Source organism: Nestor notabilis, unplaced genomic scaffold (genome assembly GCF_000696875.1).
Source record: "Nestor notabilis isolate BGI_N333 unplaced genomic scaffold, ASM69687v1 scaffold15445, whole genome shotgun sequence".
Taxonomy (NCBI): Eukaryota; Metazoa; Chordata; class Aves; order Psittaciformes; family Psittacidae; genus Nestor; species Nestor notabilis.
Genome location: NW_009928018.1, coordinates 1 through 19,724, shown reverse-complemented (window position 1 = coordinate 19,724; position 19,724 = coordinate 1). Strand labels below are relative to the sequence as shown.

General features: G+C 35.9%; 1 protein-coding gene across 2 annotated transcripts in view; it reads right to left on the bottom strand.

Moving 5' to 3' along the window:
* Positions 1–16,320, bottom strand: part of ATF2 (activating transcription factor 2) — a 41,887-nt gene extending 25,567 nt beyond the window's left edge. The window contains exons 1-6 of one of the 2 annotated variants that reach the window (XM_010014324.1): positions 16,289–16,320; positions 10,824–10,892; positions 10,181–10,250; positions 8,126–8,222; positions 6,257–6,375; positions 4,052–4,180 (exon numbers count right to left, since the gene is read on the bottom strand). In XM_010014324.1, the coding sequence (XP_010012626.1) occupies positions 4,052–4,180; positions 6,257–6,375; positions 8,126–8,222; positions 10,181–10,228 (393 nt within the window). In that variant the 5' untranslated portion in view covers positions 10,229–10,250; positions 10,824–10,892; positions 16,289–16,320. Of the gene's footprint in view, positions 1–4,051; positions 4,181–6,256; positions 6,376–8,125; positions 8,223–10,180; positions 10,251–10,823; positions 10,893–16,288 lie in introns of those variants that run through there. The other variant, XM_010014325.1, reaches the window with a different exon arrangement.
* Positions 16,321–19,724: the final 3,404 nt, after the last annotated feature.

The following is a 19,724-nucleotide window of genomic DNA, read 5'->3' as shown; positions in this document are numbered from 1 at the left end:
TGCTGTTTCTGAAAACCTATAAACGTCTTATTGTAACCAATGCCTTCCTCCTCAGGAAACCCTTGATATTGTCAGACTTCAGATTTACCTTCAGACAGGATTTTTCCTAGTTATTTCTTCTTTTGACACTACCTACTGCAATCAATGGCACATAAAACTACACTCCTAAGGCCAGCAGCATTTAGTTACTCCACTGTTAAACCATAATTCAAACAAACATCTCAGACCTGTCTCCTATAGGCTACGCTGATTACCGTTTGCTCTGAATTAAGCTTAAGTTTTTAAAATACATCCACAAAGCTTTAAGTAGTAAGGTCTCCACTGTCTTACAGATTGTTTTTATTTTATACATCCATTGCAAAATACGTGTGCTCCTCTGAGCACTTTATAGACCTGAAAGTGGGCTGGCAAACTAGGCTTTAAGAAAGAAAGGCCATTAGGTGATAAAATTTTCTCCCCTCAAAAGCTCAGAGGCTAGATTTGCCATCAGGGTTCATTAGTTTGTTCTGGCTTTTCCCCAGGGGACCTAAAAGACTAGTTACAGCGAACAAGAGGTTTTGGAGAATAACAATGAGCTCTACTGAGGCAAGCAAGAATTTTTTCTTTAGTACAATCTGGTGTATTTATAAATGTTATAATATCTGAACACGACACCTTGAATTACAGATAAGCATTCAGTCACAAGAAGAAAACATTCAGTATGGAATTGCAGAAACAGAAAAAAAATTGACAAGAGTCGACTAATACATACTCTTAGGACAGGATTAAACACTGCTTTGCAAACAGGGAATTTGATGTAACAGCTATACAGACCTTATTCAGTGAGAAGAGCCATAGAAAAACATAAAGACTGAACTGTTGATTGTGGGAAATTAGAGGAAAGCATAAGGGGAGAATACTTGCCCTGATAATCTTTTAGCAATGGTCAATTCAGAAATTAATATTGTGTCATTATTCACCGGTTTCAGCTTCACCCTTTCCTGCTTGCTGGTTGCCACTATTACCTGTCTCATTACTGTGAACAAGGAGCCACTAGAAAGTCCATTTCCACTGTAGGGGTCTGACACAGGAGCACCCATGTTTACTGCCAAGAGAGGTCTAGGACTTTTTTTTGTTCTTCCTTTCACCTGAAACATCCTTATAAATGGCAACCACAAATATATGAAAGTATATGTATAAATGTAAATTTAAATATACGAACACCACAAGAAATAGCTATGGCAAAGTAATTCTAATTTCCACAAAAAGGGGATGAAGACTGTCAGCTAACAGCAGCCATGAAGCCATGTATATAGCTTTAATCAAAAATGTAAACTAAACAGATATTCGCACATTCTCAGCAACAGTAATCCCGTAACAGCCCCTTCTGTATGGGTTTGTGTCAGAGGCTTCTGTAAGTACCTGTCTGTGTGGATGGGGAAATAGCTACCAAAATACAGAAGGCCAAGAAGTGCTGAGAGGCAGTGTGTGAAAGTCTCCCAAGAATGGATAAGCTCCAGAGAAAACCATCCCTGTTGATTTGCAATGGATCACGAACTCAGAACATCAGCTGAATCTGCATGCTAGGATAAACAGGCTATACAATTAACACAATATCCAAAACTGCAGTGCAAACCATATTGCAAGTATTTCATATCTGAGAGTAAACATCATGCAGTAATTTCCTAATGCTATCGATGAATACACAGAAGTCTTTATACAGTAAAGTAGATGACCAGAACTAATAGCATAATTGATTATTACTATACAAAAACAATAGGGTTTAAAATAACTAAGTTAGGCAATTAGCTATTTGACAAGAACTAAGCAACCTGGAAAACTGTTGAGGGTCACCCTTTGAAGTACTGTTACTAAGAAACTATAATGAGTTCAAAAGCTCTTAAAGAATAAATTAGGTTTCATTTGCTTATTTTAAGGCTAAAAGGCTTAAAATACTTCTAATGATACCTTGGTCTGTTCAAAGCAGAATATCAACTCTTACTGAAGCCTAATAGAATTCCGGGAACTCTCAGAAAACTAGGAAAATAATTAAGTAAAATTTTTCATGTATCTCTAAGAAATTCCTTTGACAACTACAAGGAGACTTAGGACGTCTTGCACATACAGTAACGGACTGTAATCTGTTAAGGCTACTAAAATATATTCAGCCAACAAAGTGGTTACGGTGGCATACATAGACTTATTAAAACCAGCTATGCCCTGGAAGAAAAACCAGCCTTTCCTCCTTCCATACACATACAGAAGAAGAATATAAAAATCTAACTGAGAAAACAGCAACACTGCAGTCACATTTCTCAACTTCTGCAGGCTGCATTCAGCAGCAGCACACTCCAAGCAGCACCCTCATCCTTGCTCAGCTTGTCTCTACAATCAGACATTAGAACAGCATTGAGCAGCAGCTTTTCACTTCAGCACTGTTAAAGTGACAACACTGAAATTACATCATGAATGAAACAAGTTTATAAGTACTGCCAAGCAGTGAGATATAATTTTCACTTGTAATGCTGCTAATGAGATACTAAACCATTACTGTATAAAGACATTATCTCCTGCCAAAATTAGAGTACTTAGAATAACTATTTGCAGCAAAAAAAAAACAAACTAACTTCTAAAATAAAGATGAAATAAAGACAGCTTAAGATTTGGACTATGATTTGCTTAATATAAGCAGCTCTTCACATCTATTCCTTTACACTACTTTTATTATTTTTGAGACTACATGATTGCCTTGATTACCTATGATTACTCATCCTTACTAACTAATAAAACTCAACAGAGCTTTGTAAAAACAAATCTGAATTGAAACTCTCTTAAATTTCAGTCACACACTTAAGGCTCTTCTCACGCTGGTGGCTGTTGGCAGGATAAGAGAAGGGGTGCAAGCTGAAACCAGAGATGATCAGACTGGATCCAAAGAAAAACACTTTCACCACAAGGTCAGCCTGGCACTGGAACAGGCTGCACTAGAGATTGTGCCACCTCCCTTCTCAGAAGTTTCAAAACCAGACTGCGTAAGGCCCAGGGTAACTCGGTCTGATATCAGACCTAGCCCCTGCTTTGAGGAGGAAGTTGGACCAGGAAATCTTGCAGTTCCTTCCAGTGTGAATTACCTCTGTGTCCTGCTGGTTTTTGGGAATAAGGTAGCCAAGTCCCTCAAACACAGGCTGCCCACTGAAGATGCATATAGAAAAAACACTGACTAGAACAACCACATTGCTTTATTACGTTTTGCTCCTAGTATTTTTATTTATTGAAGTAGGAATAGAAATAATGAATTCCACTGATTGTGCTTCGTTTTGTGTTCAAGAGAACTTGATATGACAAAAACAGTGCAAGTCACATATCAAAGTTACCATTATTATTTAACCATTTAATTCTTATTTAGAGAAACAGTTCTAAAACTGATCTGACTGCAACATCCTGTAGTGACAGATAATCCCTCAGCCATTTGTGAGCATTCACATAAAAACTAAACAAGCAAGTGACCAGGATCACCACTTTTAAACAATACTACTATAGCTTAAAGAGTGTAACATTTGAAACAAAATTATTTGGTCCTCTGCTTTGAAAGACAGTCCATTCATCCCTGTACATTTCTGTGGAGCGTCCCCTGTTGTTCTACAAAACAATTTATGGTAAAACTTAGGGTAAACATAGAAATGTACACAGGAAGAGTCACAAACTGTTGACATTATTAAAAAAAAACCCAAACCACCAAAACCAAAGAAATTGAACTTTTCTTGTTTACGAATGATGATGCATAAAACAGTTTGACGAGCCCCTTCAGCCTTTTCTAACATAGCATGAATATTAAATTTTACTTCCTTTCTAGCTTTACTGGATGGCCAGTGTAAGGAAAAGAAATAACTGCAGCGAGCAGAGCTAACTAAAGAACTGAACAAATGAAGCACATATCCACAGGAATACGCCAAATGAAAATTCTTCTCCTTTCAATCAGCTAATTAGTGTGGCTATCATCATGTAAAATAAACTTACAGATTATGAGAAGATTCAAATATAAATTCCAAAAAGTTAAAAAAAAAGGTCTGACCTTTTCATCATTGGTAGTAGACTCTGGATGAGGTAAAGGACTATCTTGATGAGTTGTCTCTACAACAGAAGGTTCTTCTATTTTATTCCTTATAATTGGCGTGGCAAGAGGCGACAGATCTAGAGGCATCTAAGAGCAACAGCGTGAAACAACATTACTCAATCTCTAAAAAATTAAAACACATAAGAAAATGTAAACAACTAAAAAGAAATATCAGTCAGCCTTATCAGAACAGAGAGGTGCTGATGTTTGGAAGATCTTAATGCACTACCAGTCAAAGTCATTCTTCCAGCAGCCGCATGAACACCAATATTCAATACACCTTTGTCTTTTAACACCAATATTCAATAAACCTTTGTCTTTTAACACCAATGTCAGACTAAGTATTTTCTTCTTGCTAATTAAAATCTCTCCTAAAGTTTTCCTTTCCCAAGAGTCACAGGAAGAATACAGCTGAGGAAGGACTATGCTACACACAAAAACCACAGTTATAAGAAAGTATTATCCTTCTATAAATTATTATATCACATGTCACAAAGGACAAAATCCAAACTACATTTCCAAATTAAGAAAGCTATTCTGGACAATTGATTTCAAACTTATTGCATCAAATGATTATTGGAAATGCAAGTTTATATTATTACACAGATAAAACCCACCAGGACATCTGAAACGCCACGAAGAAATTAAATTGCAGAAATACTTAAAGCAATACTGTAGACTTGGAAGCCTCTATTCCTGTCTAGTCTGCTAACAGGTACTTTAGGAAAAAACTTCCCCGCAAGCTCATCTTCTATTTATGTCCTTCTAGATTTTTTTTCCAATTCAATTCCTGGTTTTCCTACAGAATATATTACTAATGGGCAGGGAAGACTGTTACAAGTGGGATTGCTCTTCATACCACAGCTAAATATGATATACTATAGGAAAAAATAAATGACTAACCCCTAGAAAGTGTGGTATTACTGCAGATTTTTCCACCCCTTGCCATGATTGCTTAGGTATAATAAACAACCAGAGATATGTCAGGAGTTTATTTCTTCTCATAATACAAAAGGAAGTTTGGAAAATTAATATCAATTAACAAAATTGTTAAAATGTTGAAAATATTTTGCAATACCTATAACCTCCTGGGAGGCAGGGAAAATTACACAGGAAATATAGTATTAGTAAATTCAGAATCAGGATTACCATATGCAGTGAAGAACAGTCAGCATACACCAATTAAAAAAAAAATAAAAATTATGATTTTGTGTGGTTGCAGTAACAAAACAAGTGTGAGGCTTTGCAAGGCATTGATAATAATTCATCCTATTCACACATACCTATTAAAATCTTTATTAAAACAAAGAAAATGCAGATACTGATTCTGCAAAATCAGTATACATGAGTATAAAAATATATTTGTTAGCACTGCCTATGGAAGTTAGCCAGGTAATCAGCCACATACAGGCAAAAGTATTCAAAGGGGACACTGAATAAGATTTTTCATTTGCAGAAGTGTTTAAATGTTTGGGCCCCATACCAGTTATGACTGGGAAGTGCTAAAATAAACAGAAGAAACCACATTTAAATGTACGTGAAGTTCCTTATAAAATCATGAAGTCGCTGAACAAATAGACTCCAAATTTTCTTATACTTTAATCTGCACATTAAAAAAAAAAGTAGATGTTTAAGTTGCGATCAACAATTTCTACTTAAAGGTGATTTCGACACATATTGAATATAATCATAATCAAACTACTGATGTTTCCTTAAATTTAGTCAGTATTTAACTCTCATTATCATGACTATTGATTCTTACAAAAACATGGATATTTTAACACTAATCAAAATGCTCAATGTTCACATATTATCCTTTTGACATTGGTTTCTTGCAACGTTTTTCTTTCTGCAAAAACTCTTCACTTTTCAGACTTATTTTTTGCTTATTCAGAGCACAACAAAATTTAAATCAAAGCTAATGATTAAAGAATTAAGACAAAGTCAATGTGCCCCACTGTCCCTGCTAACTTTGCAAGATTAATCTACTTTAGAAGAGCAATCTTAGATTTGTATTCTCCCATACAACATATGTAAGCAGCTGGCAAATGATTACTGGTATAGCTTAGAAGGCAATATATAAATCCAAAGTTTGCGGTTTTTTAATGGAAATTCTGATATGAAAAAAGTAGAAGCTCTCAGAGAAAACGGTTTTGAACATACTTTCTTAATGTCATCTTCAGAAGCCTTTTTAAACTCATTTTCAAATGGACTTGCTAGTTCATTGAATAAGCCCACTTCTTCACAGTTCTTCAAGAATCGAGTTGGCGTTGGTGTCTGATCTGAAATGAAGTGTATAAACAGCCCACAATTTTATTTTGAAAATACCATTTATAAACCTACTTATCGTAAATATTTTTCAGAATAAAAGCAAACAGAAAGAGACGACGTGGTTAAGAACTCTCCCAGGCTTCACAAGCAGGCCCCTTTCAACACTGCAGGGAGGCCCACCAGAAGGCAGACTCCACCTGCTGGAGACAAACAACTGAAGTTTGCAAACCACTAAACCCCTTACACTTTTGGAAGGGTATCAAAGCATTTCTTCTGTCTGTGTCCAGAAACCAGAGGGAGCTATTCTCAAGTGCCAGTCTAGCACAGCAGATCACTTCAGTGAGCAAGCAGGCTCTGTTTTCAAATAAAGGTAAAGCCTATATACAGGCTTTAATTTAAAAAATAAAGAAGAGAGAGAAAAGTGCACAGCTCACAGACAGTTTGCTTCTTTCTTCTATTGTGAAGAAAGTAGTCATTACTTTTAAGTGTGTGTAACTTCTGAAAAGAAGGACTCCTATGATGCCTGCATAGTCAAAGTGGAATCGTAAGACTTCTGGTACCTGCATGATGACTGCAGATAGTAGTTTCAAATAAGTCTTTATAAGAAAGCTTTTAGTACTATGTGCATTCCCCTTATTTCACTATTATTACCAGGTCAAAACTAACATTTGCCACAAAGTCACCTGCACTTAAAATACTGTAAAATGGTATTATGTGCACCCTACTAATGTAAGCTGGCATTTACAACTAACAACTGGCTGCAAAGATACAGACACTGCCATGGTTTCATTCTCAAACACCTGATTATTTGTTAGGTCCCCTTTCTTCCAGTGTCATTGCCAGGGATCACGTAGATCAACTTAGAATTTTAAAATACGTAATTGTTGGTTTTAAGAGTAACCAGGTTTTTTGTCTGCTTGTCCTAACAAATCAGCCTCTTACAAGTAAACAAAAAAAATCAAAGTGTCTGAAAGCCCTTGTGAAGTTCATTTAGGCTGTTCCACCAATGCAAAAACCCACAGTCTGACCATAACATTAGAGTAATTAGCATGTGCTATCTTCATTCAAGAACTTTAAAATTTATAATACAATCAGTCATCCACTGGTGATTACTCCTAACCCTGGACAAACAGAGTAAGTTAATTACAACTGACCAAGGGTATACCATGAATTCAGAGGTAGAAATACAGTAAAAGCGTTTTAAGCTAAAATTAAAACAAATTTTTTTTCTTTCTTCTACTATCCCATTTAAAGAATAATTACCAATTCGTTCTTCTAAAGTCACCATAGTGTGTAAAAACCACTATGTATTTTAAAATTTAAGAGACAAGTAATACCAGTGAATAACTAAACCTAAATACAATTTAATCTGGTTATAGACCCTGTTAGGCAGAGCCTTTATTAGTGTGTTCTTACTGAATGCTTCTTACATAAGTTAATCAATTATTAAAGTATTGATAATTGAAAAATACTTAGATTATACATCAGATCTAACTAAAAGTTATTTCTGGAAAACAGTATTGGCTTCAAATTCTGACAAAAGCTAATTATGCAAGAAAACATCGCCTAAGCACACACTGCAGACAACTATAGTGAAGAAAATGTTTCATATTCTCTTAACAGAAGTCTATGCATTATGTACAGGAAAAATCTATGCATTATGTACAGAAATAGTCTATGCATTACGTACAGAAAATAAATAAAACATATGCCCATTCCAGCAGAAAAGTGAATAAATTAGTTATAAAAGTATATACTAACCAGCCACAATGACACTATCATTACGAGCCGGACCAAATTTCAGTGTCATCTCATGTTTATGTTTATGGACAGCCAAATGATCCTCATTGGTAAAACGCTGCAGCAGAAAGTTTTAAGAAATAGTTGTAATTTTGAGTGTGAACAAAGTCAATACAATTCTACAAAAAGTAAATTTTCAACATGTTAACAGACAACCCTCTTAGGCAGATATATGTTGTTCCTTGGTCAACAGTACCAAGCAGAAATATTACAAAACTCTGATGATGTTCACAGTAACTAAATAGTAATGGTATGAGGGCAATGGTAATGCAAGTATCTGCATTCATCAAAAGCCTAAGATAAAATTTCAAAGTGCTGCAGACTTCATCAACTGTTCACAAACAGCCGTTTGCCATACTAATGGATCATGATAATTTTTAACAAATGATTACCACTATTTGATTTCTGTACTGTGTATATTATCACAATAGTGAGAACTGATCTGTAATCGCAGACTTCACTGTATTTAATAGCACAAAAATATAGATCCTGCCCCTAATAATTTACTATATAAAAAAAGAGGCAAACAGAATGGGAAACACTGGAACAATGTCAGTCAACTGAAAAGCTGTTAATGAAATAAACTTATGAGAATTTTAAAAATCTCTTAGGTTTTCAGAAGTATGCCAGTTTTCTGCACATATGACCCAGAATTTGGAGTACACTCCCCCCCCCCAAAAAAAAAAAAAAAAAATAAAAAAAATAAAAAAACCCGACCCAGAAGCAGGAAGCAGACAAACTAGGTGATGTAAAACAGATATTCTCGCTTTTACCAACTTAAAATTTGCTATGCCTCTCTAATTCTGGGTAAAGATAGTGTTTCACCTGAGATAATCCAAGAAATCATTTCCCAAGATGCAGGTTTCCTAAAAAGAATATATTTTATGAAATATTCAAATCCTTACTTTTCTTTGTGAAGTTGATACTGAAATTGTTTTTTATTATTCCTCAGTAATTTAAGCCATTCCACATACACCTTTTAACAGATACACACCAAATGCCATCTCTCACAAACAATACAGAAAGCTTAGTTGACCTCTGAGTACATTCACCCAGAATATTTCTGTGAGAAAGGACATGTATACATGGAGCTGAGAGGAAAATTCAAAATGCAGGATCACTGAAAGACAGGGTGATACAAGCCAGGCACCTTTTTTGTTAGAAATCTGTTGCCAAGGGTTCCAAATGCCCAGTTCTCCATAGCTCTTCTGCCTTATCCTTACCCAGAGCATAAGCCAGAAACTTCAGTGTTCTATCACACTAAGAGATTTAAGTACATCCTTCTGTCTCACTATGATATGGACAGGCTCCTTCAGAGGGAACAGGATCTCCAGATCCTGCCTCTCTCTCCCTATTCTATAGTATGAGCTAGTATCTGGAGAAGCCTTGCCTGTTTTTCAGGGACACTTTTTTCTTCTTTACTGGTATCAAGGATTGCTGTAGCCCCAAGGTGCATCTTCTATGAGATTTAGTTGCCAAAACACTCCTGACAGAGCTTACATTGACATGACATTCAAATAGGATAGGGATAAACATGTTGATTAGGAAAAGGCAGTTCTCTTCTGTTACTTTTGATGTCTCTGAATGTATCTGACAGAATAGGAAATCTTAGTCCTTTCCTGCCTTAAATACAGAAGACTCCATTAATACAAAATCTGTGCAGTCATTCATCCTAAAAACTAAGTTATGAGAATAAAATTGAAAATACTTTGAACTCAAAAACCAAATAATTCCAAGTGCACTAATATAATGAAAAAAATACAGCCTGTTCAAGAAATCAACTCTATATAATGGCAGGAAGACATAATATAATGAAGAAAATCAGCTTAAGAAATTAATTCTATATAAAGGATGCAGGGATGTCCATCTCATGCAGCAGATAATGCAAATTCATCTATTTTCAGGTTAGTAAATTCAAGTGTTAAGGCAGTTTAAACCATGGCAGATCCCTAGAAATATGTTTCACTATTTTACTTCTATTTTATCAATGTTAATAACTTCAAGTCAGACCATTACCTGGCCACATCCAGGGGCAGTGCATAAAAAGGGTTTGTCATCACTCATATTCCACAGGTCGTTGTGCTACCTGTATTAAAATGAGAATGGAACAGATTTTACAAATATTGCAACAAATTATCAATACATCAACATCTACAGGATATTTTAATATTCCCTAGGCAAGAATTTCTGCCTTCTGGCTAAACTAAGAACCAAAATAAAGTCTGGATTCCAAATTGTCAGGGAAGTACACAAAACCCAACAGACACGCAGTAGGTTTTGAACACACATCCCAATTGGAAAGGCAAGTATTTGTACATAACATGACTGAAAACAGAGTAAGGTAACTTGTTACTGAAATTAAAATACTAGGTAATAATGATCCAATTCCCACAATTAAAAAAGGAACAAAGAAGCAGACAATACCAAGTGGTTGATTCCTTAGTCTTTTCACAACTTTTAAAGCTCATCTTTAAAAGCAGGTCAGCAGATAGCCCTTTATGTAAACTGTTACAAATTTAACTAAAACCCCCATGTACTCTAGTAATGTTGCAGGTATACAACTGAATTATCAACGGGCTAGAAACTACTTAAGAAAGAAGAGATACGAATAACATTTTGTGCTATTTTACATACTCACCCCACATACTGATACACATACCTGCCAGATCTCACATATAAAACTGTTTCATAGGGCAAACTATCATATCCTCCTTTTCATGGCAATGAACTGTAATTGGAAGAAGATATTTATTACTGTGCATGTTAAACATGTAATAATACATGGGTTTGTAAAGACAAATTATATAATGCCCACTATTCACCTATGAAACACAACGGTTATTCAAAGAAATGGTTTACTTCAATACAACCTCTAATTAGTTATGGCATCTGTGGTTTCACCCTGGAGGAAATACATTCATCTTTAAATATGAATATTTGTATGGAGTACTAACAATGTTAGTTCTAAACACTGCTTAGCTTGATGAAGCAAATAAAGATGAATAAAGACATCTTTATAATTAAAGATCATAAGCAGGATAAATCCATCTTTCCCACCACAGGCTGGTCATGAAAAGTTGCAAGGCTTCTGAAAACTGTCTAACCATCCTAAGAATGTATTCTCCAGATACACTGTTCAGCACTAGACACAAGACAAATCAAGTAAGCATAAGCAAATAGTAGATCTGTAGGGAACACATTATCTGATCCTTCTGCCTGCTCCTGTACAGTAAAAAAAACTATTGTATAGACTTTCTGGATATTATTTCAAGGAGAAGGATAGCCCAGTGTCCTTGGTCATGGGCACTGAATAGCAAAGAAGCAAAATATGGTGTGGAGGAGATTCCTAAGTGTCACTTCTAAATATATACCTTCAACAGAATGAGGATACTGAGCTGAGATCACAAGCCAAGAAGAGATGAATGGCTGCCAGAAACTTTAGAGCCTTTGGCACCGGTACCTCAGAGAAATTTACATTCCCAAAGAAAGGATGCCAAAGCAAATCAGGAATGGAGATTGTTCTGCTGTTCTTTGCAAAGAGTTCATAACCTGTCTCAAGTTTCTGAAGGGATTGAATATTTCTTGATCTGTTCAAATTATGAACCTGGTACTGTCGCCAGTACAGTATTAACAAGGTTATAGGCAAGTCTAAATTCTCATGACTAAGGCTTTAGGCCTCAGTCTGGAAAATAAGGCCCTTATCAATGAAGCTTTAGGATTACATCCTTATGTTCTCTGGAAATTCAACAGATGCTTAAAAACTATCCCATGAGTTTACTATCCTTGTTCAGCTATGCAACAGTCAGATTTTTTAAATGCATATTCAAAACTAATAAAGTCAGTGTCCTTTAGAACTCAATTTGCTTTGTTAGATCTTGATCTTGGGATACCATGTAGTTACATATAAGTACAATATGCACAAACGGATACATATTATAAGCAGAAGAATTACATCTGTATCAGAAATGTCTGAAGGTATAAGAAACAATTCTGTTTGGGGTTTTTTATTTGTTTCCTTGTTCATTTTCGTTTGGGCTTTTTTTAATCTGAAGGGTGAAGATTTTGATGTGCATATAGGGCATTTTTGCCAACTCCATTACTACAGCTTCTTGTCATCTTTTAGTGTTTTTCTTAGATCATAAGCTATAATTTTTTCCAGTCATCATATGTACTCCTCTAAAGGAATATTACCAAAACATGCATTTGCATATGAAGTTGTTATCTGATGCCACGTTTTGGTTTGCAAAGCCTGTGAATTTTGAATGTCTGATACAAACTAAAGATCAATCCTCGTAAAAAAGAAAAATAATGTTGTCCTCCTGGCAAACTTACTGGAAAAAAGTTGGAGATAAATTCATTTCCTGATATCTGTAATATTATTTGACTGCAGGCCACAAGGAATTTTGTGAGGTAATGCCTTGTAAAAGGATTCCAGCTAACATCTGAAGGGAAAACAGAAAAGTTCACTTGTGCATTCCAGCAAGACCTCGGACATTGTGTATCTAACCAGAAAGCAGATCTGACAGCATGGGAAAAAAGAGCTCACATTCATTAATATAGCCACATTGGTAAGGATTTTATTTACCTGTTACAGAGACAAATGCAAACCTTGCACCTAGAACGAAATAACTCCATGCAGCAGTGCAGGCTGAGGGCCAACTGGCTGTCAAGAAGCTATGGGGCAGAACCTGCAACTCCTTGTGGACAAACTGAACATGACTTAGCATCATGTCACTTTGCAGCACTGAAAGCTAACAGCCTACTGGGCTGAATTAGCAAGAACACAGCAACCAGATGAATGGAAGTGATTATTATTCTTTATCTGGCACTCATGAGACTACAGCTGAAGTGCTGTGTCCAGATTTGAGCCCTTCAAGACAGATGACAAACTGGAAAGAAGCCAGGAGGGATCCCACCAAAATACTTAGGAGGCAGGACTATTACATACAAGATGAGTACCAGGAAGAAAAGTTCGTTCAGCATGGAAAAGGAAGGCTAAGGAAGGATCTAATTATGGTACTACATTACCTAAATATTGTTATAGAGAAGATAGATCCAGACTCTGGGTAGTGTACAACAAAAGCATGAGAAGCAGCATTCACAAGCCACACTAAGAAAGTTAACAGTAAGTATAAGGGGAGAGGAAAAAAGAGAAACAAAAATCACTCAGTGAGGGCAGTTGAACATTGGAACAGGTTGCCCAGTGGGGCCGTGGAATCTCCATCCTTGGAGATAATAAAAATTTCAGTGGATGAAATTCTGAGCTATCTAGGATAACTCTGAAATTTGAAGTGTACCATAAAGATGCCATAGCTAGAAACAGAGGTGAACAGCCTCTCAACTCTGCAAAATCTGAGTAATGTTCTGACAGTTTAAGAAGACTTAGTGTGGTTAACTTTACAGCCCAACAACTAATAGTGTTGGTGCTAGGGAAAAAAGACAAACAAACCCTATCTTTTGCCTCCTCTGTGTCTTTCGCACTGTTTGTTGCCTGACAGGAATAACAAGACTAACACACACTACAGAAGGCAGATTTTCAGAAAATAAGTTTATGATTGCCAGTCTGATTTCAAAAGGCTGTTGGAGACTGACTGCTCTAGAAGAAAATATCACACTATTAAAAATAAATAAATATAAAAAGAATTTAGAAAATACTCTTCCCTGAAAACCAAAACAGCAACTTAAAAGCCTCCTTGACAAAAATGTTTCTCACCTCACCAAATGAGAAATAAAGTATGTAAACTGCTAACCCAATTGCTAGAGATGAATTATAGCCACCTTGGATTGTTACCCAGGCAACAGCAAACACCTTGTCCCATAGAAAAAAGATGGCTCCTGAAGCAACCCAATCTGAATGTGAAACTCCAGCCTTAATTTATCTCTTCAGATAAACTAAACAATTCAGTGCAATGATTCTTACTACAGTCCACTGAACTGCAATTTTCTTCTGTAAGCCTTCCAGTCCTAAATTCCTTTCACTAGCATAAAGACACCCATACATATAATTCTCTCAAGTCACATTGAGAAACAGGATCAGTGCTGAACATGAAAATACCATGAAATAATCTCAGCAATATAATCAACTTTGGTACTTAAATCAGAAAGCAGTATCTCCTTTTTGATGTTTGCTCTATTCTTTAACACAAAGATAGAATACTTTCACATCATGTCTATTTAACGTGTTGTAAGATCTGCAAGCAAATAAATAATATTTAGGACAGTGTGCTTATTGAAAAAATAAAGATGTTTTCTATGAAATGACACATAAATGTTTATATAAATGTACCACAAAAATAGCTTGAATGATTATTTGCATATTTTGTTAAGATTTTTAATTGAACATCTTAGGTACACCTTCTGGAAACTATTACTACACACTCCGAGGCTTGCTTATAAAACATCTTCCTGTAGACAGTTTGTAACAGAATAGAATCATATGCTGACTTAAGCAATGTCCTGTTGACTTATTTACCGGTAAAGGTTTTCTGTTTTCTCTTAATTTTCTACGTACAGGAACATGTAAAACAGAACTGACACCTCATTTAATTTTTTTCTATTAAACATTGAAATAGCTGTTTAAAATGTGCACATATTGATAAACCTTATAAAAACCCCTCCAAATTTGATGAGAAAAATCATACCTAGTAAAGATTCATCAGACTTGTAGCTAAAGCCTCTACACACTTTACCTGTATAAGGCATGCTGTATGTCAGAAGGCCTCTATGCACTAACGTGCCTGTGGGCTGTGCAGTCTTACCCTGTAATTACTTATTCTAAGCACTGTAGCAATACCGAGGCTGCCCTCCTGTAACATTAGGGCTGACATAAACAGCATGGAAGAAAATAGACTGAACTCAATACAGAAAAGACAGAGAACTACAAACATAACAAAACTATAAACATAACAAAACCAACAAACTAACAAAACCAACCACCAAACCAGCTTTTTTAAGGTCAGCATTCCTCTACTGGCCATCAAGCAAGAAGCGATGCATATTCTCACAAGTATGTCACTCCCCCTAAGCTGGACAGTCCATAGAGGAAAATCTGACAGCCTGCCAGCTACTGTAGTATGCTGATTTATCTACTATTGCTTACATGTGATGCAAACCTCAGTTTTGCCACGAGACTGACCACCTGCATGTGGCTCCAACTCAAGAAACATCTGTACATTCTGGTTTGAAAAAATGGAAGTTCAACAAAAACTGGTTTAGGCCATTGAGACAAATCAGAATTACAGTAGTCCATCAGCACTGAGACTCCCCAGGGCCTATACGTTACAAAGTGCTTAAGTTACAGTATCAGTGGTATCTTTTCCTACGGATGTTTGCACTTCCTCAAGACCAATCATGTTTATTCAACATTTCCTTTCATTCTTTACATTTGATCTAGAATTGTGCCCCTTTTTACTGCACGATGCAAACCCTTACTGTCTACAGAATTATTAACGCTTAGGAAGCTTTTCTGTAGATTCATCACAGCATGTCGTTGCTTTAGGTAGTATAAGATTTTTAAGGTTTTACTTTAAAGCTTCATTTTTTAATAGGAAACAAGCATAAAAGGGCAAGGTCAAAAATTTTCAAAGATTTATCAACTTTAAGAGTTCTACTTGAGGTGTATACTTTTTCAAAGTGAAGTGGACTGAATATATTTGCCACAATAAAGAATGACATTATCTTAATGGTTATCTGCAGAGCTGAATTTAGTGTTTTCCTTGGCTCCATACAAAAATTCTAATAGATATGTTTCTTTAGAGTAAAAAAAAATAAATAAAAAAGTAGGTATTTTTGTTTTCCAAATTTAAGCACTTCAAAATTCAAAGAGATGGCTTTCTCATGCAATCAAACAAACCAATGCAAATCAAAACGAATAGGGCACCTTCTATACTTTCAATACTTGCACACAACATTGCACAGATTAAATTTTCATCACCTTCCACATTTAAGCCTATCTTTATTTCCACAGTTTTCTACAGAGGCAGACTTGCGAGTTCCACTTTCAGTAAAAATCAGAAGTTAGTATGTAGAATACACCACTTAATAAGAAAAAACATAAATAAATAAAACCATAATTTGCTTAAACCATGACACTATTTTAAAGGAAAAAATAATTGCTTCACTTACCTGGAGGGACTGGAACAGCTTTTTTTTTTTTTCCTGTTTCCTATAAAGCAAGAGAAGAAAGATGAAGCAAAACTGGTGTAATTAATACTTGACCATTACAGCCCACTTTCAAACACATTCTGACTGACTGTATTTGTGTAATACCATAGAATTTAGCATTCCTAAAACTTAAAACTGAATGATGAAGAGCATGGAGGAGAAGAAAACCTGAAAAATAAAAATATTCCGCCTGTTAAAGAAAGTGGGATCACCAGAATGTAGCTCAGTAGATACTGCAAGAAAACTGTAAACTGTAGTCCCAAAGATTTGAAGGTTGTAAACCTCAAAAACTGGCAAGCAGTTAAACAGGAGCTCCTTCTTCACACTTCATTGCTTAACAGAATGGTCATGCTATTTCCTAGAAGACACATGACCTGTTTCAGAGAGTTCTGGGGAAGAATAAGAATGTAATGCCTGTAGCACAATGCTCATATTTTTTCTGTCAAAAAAGTCAAATGTTGGACACTTTTTGCTGATGCTATTAGTTAACTGCTTGTAACTGATGTCTACAGTTAATTCTGTACCTTTCATGATTTGTTTAAGATTCTGTAAAGGGGAGAGCATCTGGACAAGACGAAAAGATGCAAGTGAGGATGACTGACTTAAGTTCAAATAGGAACAAGAAAGCCAGCTGGACAGTCACATGTACAGAAACAAAGCATTTATGTCACTTCAGCTTTGTGGAAGAAGCAGACTTTTTCCACATAAAGGTACATTTCTGGTAAACAGAGAGCACTAATGGAAAAATAAAAGTCCTTGGGCTTAACACTTCCTGCTGGCTGAATATGGCAGCTCCTAAGTCAACCCTCTGGCTTATTTTCAGAGTCACCTTGGCCTTTCTTTGACTTACTGGAAATTCATGCTCTGTGAATTACAGCTTTTGTAGGTAAGTGAAAGGCCAATGAACCCCAGAGAAGAAATATATGGGGGTTAATATTCCACCGATATTTGCTCACAATTTGCTTAGAGAGACATTAGGGCTTACCTTCCCCAGCTCATTTGTCTAGGTCTGAATGTCTCAATTTTGCCCATCCATCTAACAAACATTAGAAATCCAATCTCCTTTGCCCATCCATCTAACAAACATTAGAAATCCGATCTCCTTTTCCTACGCTACTTTCAACAAACAATAAAAAAAGCTTAACAAAAGGTTACTTCATTTTTACATTTTTTTTCAGATTGCATCCCTGAAGTACAAAACCGAATATAACAATTAAGAATTTACTTTAAAAAAACATTTAAATATATTGTAAGTATCCCACTACAGAACTCCCACTGCTCATTAAAACAGAATGATTTTCTTTCCTGCAAGGAATAATACAAATGACCACTGTCATTTACCTAGAAAGGGAAACACAGTATATTGCTTGGAATAGAAAGGAAGCTCCTATATGAACTGGAGCTGACTGAAAAGTTCTCAGGCTGAAATGAAACTGACGAAGAACAAAGTTGGAAACAGTCTGGCATAAACTTGGGAAAATCTTTTTGCATAATTATTAAGTATTGTCTCATATTTGTATCACTATATCAAGTGCACATCATTGATTTGAAACAAATGTAGTTACATTATGTAGAGACACAATAGCAAAATCTATTCATTATTCAAAAAATAAGTTAATAGTATTGAACCATGTTTGCTCCCCTGAAAATATCTAATGTGTTATTTTTATACAGAAATTAAAATTATTTTAAGGAACCATAACAAAAAAAAAATAGAAATAACATGATTTTTTAAAGTTAGTAAAACTTCTCAAAGCCAAAAATATGCATGTTTAAGTTAAGCTAATTAATAACGTAAGGAAAAAAAAAGAACAGCTGATAACAGAAAGGGAATTTTAGGCTCAAGATACACCAAAAAATTACATGAGATTCAAACGAATACTGTATCTCAGGCTGCCCAACACTTTGGTCACACAATAGAAGTAGAATGAAAACCAAAAGTATTTATAAAATGACACATGATCAAATGGAAGACCTGAAAACACATTATGTTAGATGCTGCATAGTCTAGAAGTCCCTGGAAAAAGACATACCAAGCATGATCACATTTCTAGACTTAAAAATCGGGATAGAAATTACTACTACACTATGAAGAAAAAAAAAAGGCTCAACTAGTTGATTAAGTATTAGCATGCAACATCAGTATTAAAACATAAACTCATAATGGATTTTAAGGAAAGCTGCTTCACTCCATACATACATTGATTTTTTTATTATTTCAAACTTTTTGATGCATTATATAACAAGCAGTCCCTGACAAAGTTACTGGGTTTTAATAAGACAACTTCCCAATTTTGATTCTGGAATGCTTAATTATAAACACTAAGAGAATTCAAGTGAACACTTGACTACAGTTTGTCCCTCTGAAATTATGCCTGCAGCCAGATGCCTGTTAATATATAGCAACTTATGTTTCAGTGGAAGGCTGAAGAAATCACATCTAGGAACACTTGTGAAAGACTAGGGCCACAAGGAAAGGTCCTCCTTATCCTATCAGCTAGTGATGAACTTAGCATCTAACACAAACCTAGCAGTATCACGACCTTAACTTCAGCAACATTTGTTTCTATTAACTCTATTTAGCTCTGCACTCAGCAAGAGCTTGGGACATTACATTCACTGCCATGAGTAGAATGTGGCAAGAAGAAAACAAAACCATTATTTTAAAATGCGGAAAAGAAAATAGAGCTTGGCCATATTCAGGGTCACTATTTCAAAAGCAGAAGATGATTCAGAATTTTGAGCCTTGTTAGAATTTATTAATCTTGTGCAAGGAGAAAGGTGTCAGTATCAGCATCTGAACATAAACATCTCTGGGAGAAAGCAACATAATGAAAAACAAATCAGTGACACAGAGTGCATTGATATGACATTGAAACATACTCATGGATCTCACTCCAAGAGAGTGTGATGCAGAAAGCTTGTAGCATGAGTAAGACTGCAGAAGCAACATGGCAGCACACATATTCCTTAACTCCAAGCATCAAGTTGCATTATGGCATAAAACATCTGTGCCTAAAACATCGTGCAGTCGTCAGTGCTTGAAGGTTTGTGATGTGTTTTTTCACGTGAAAGCTTAGGAGACCTTTTATTAAGACAACTCGAGAGGCATAATGCACAATAACAGGCAAAGTCAATGGGAGAACTAGCCCAAAAGGCCCACGTCCCAGGCAGGCCTCCACCTCCCTCTGGTGCCGAAGAGCTGTTCTTACCCTCCCTCACAACACACCCCACGCCTCCCCGTATCCCTCTCAACACCCTCCGCACGGCACCGGGTACGGACCAAGATATCCCTTCAGACCAGAAGATGGATGCAGCAGAGGCCTCCCTGAAGCTAAGCTGAGGCGGCAAGGTTAGGCCTGGCTGCCTGCTTCCTCCCGCACTCCTCCCGCTTTCC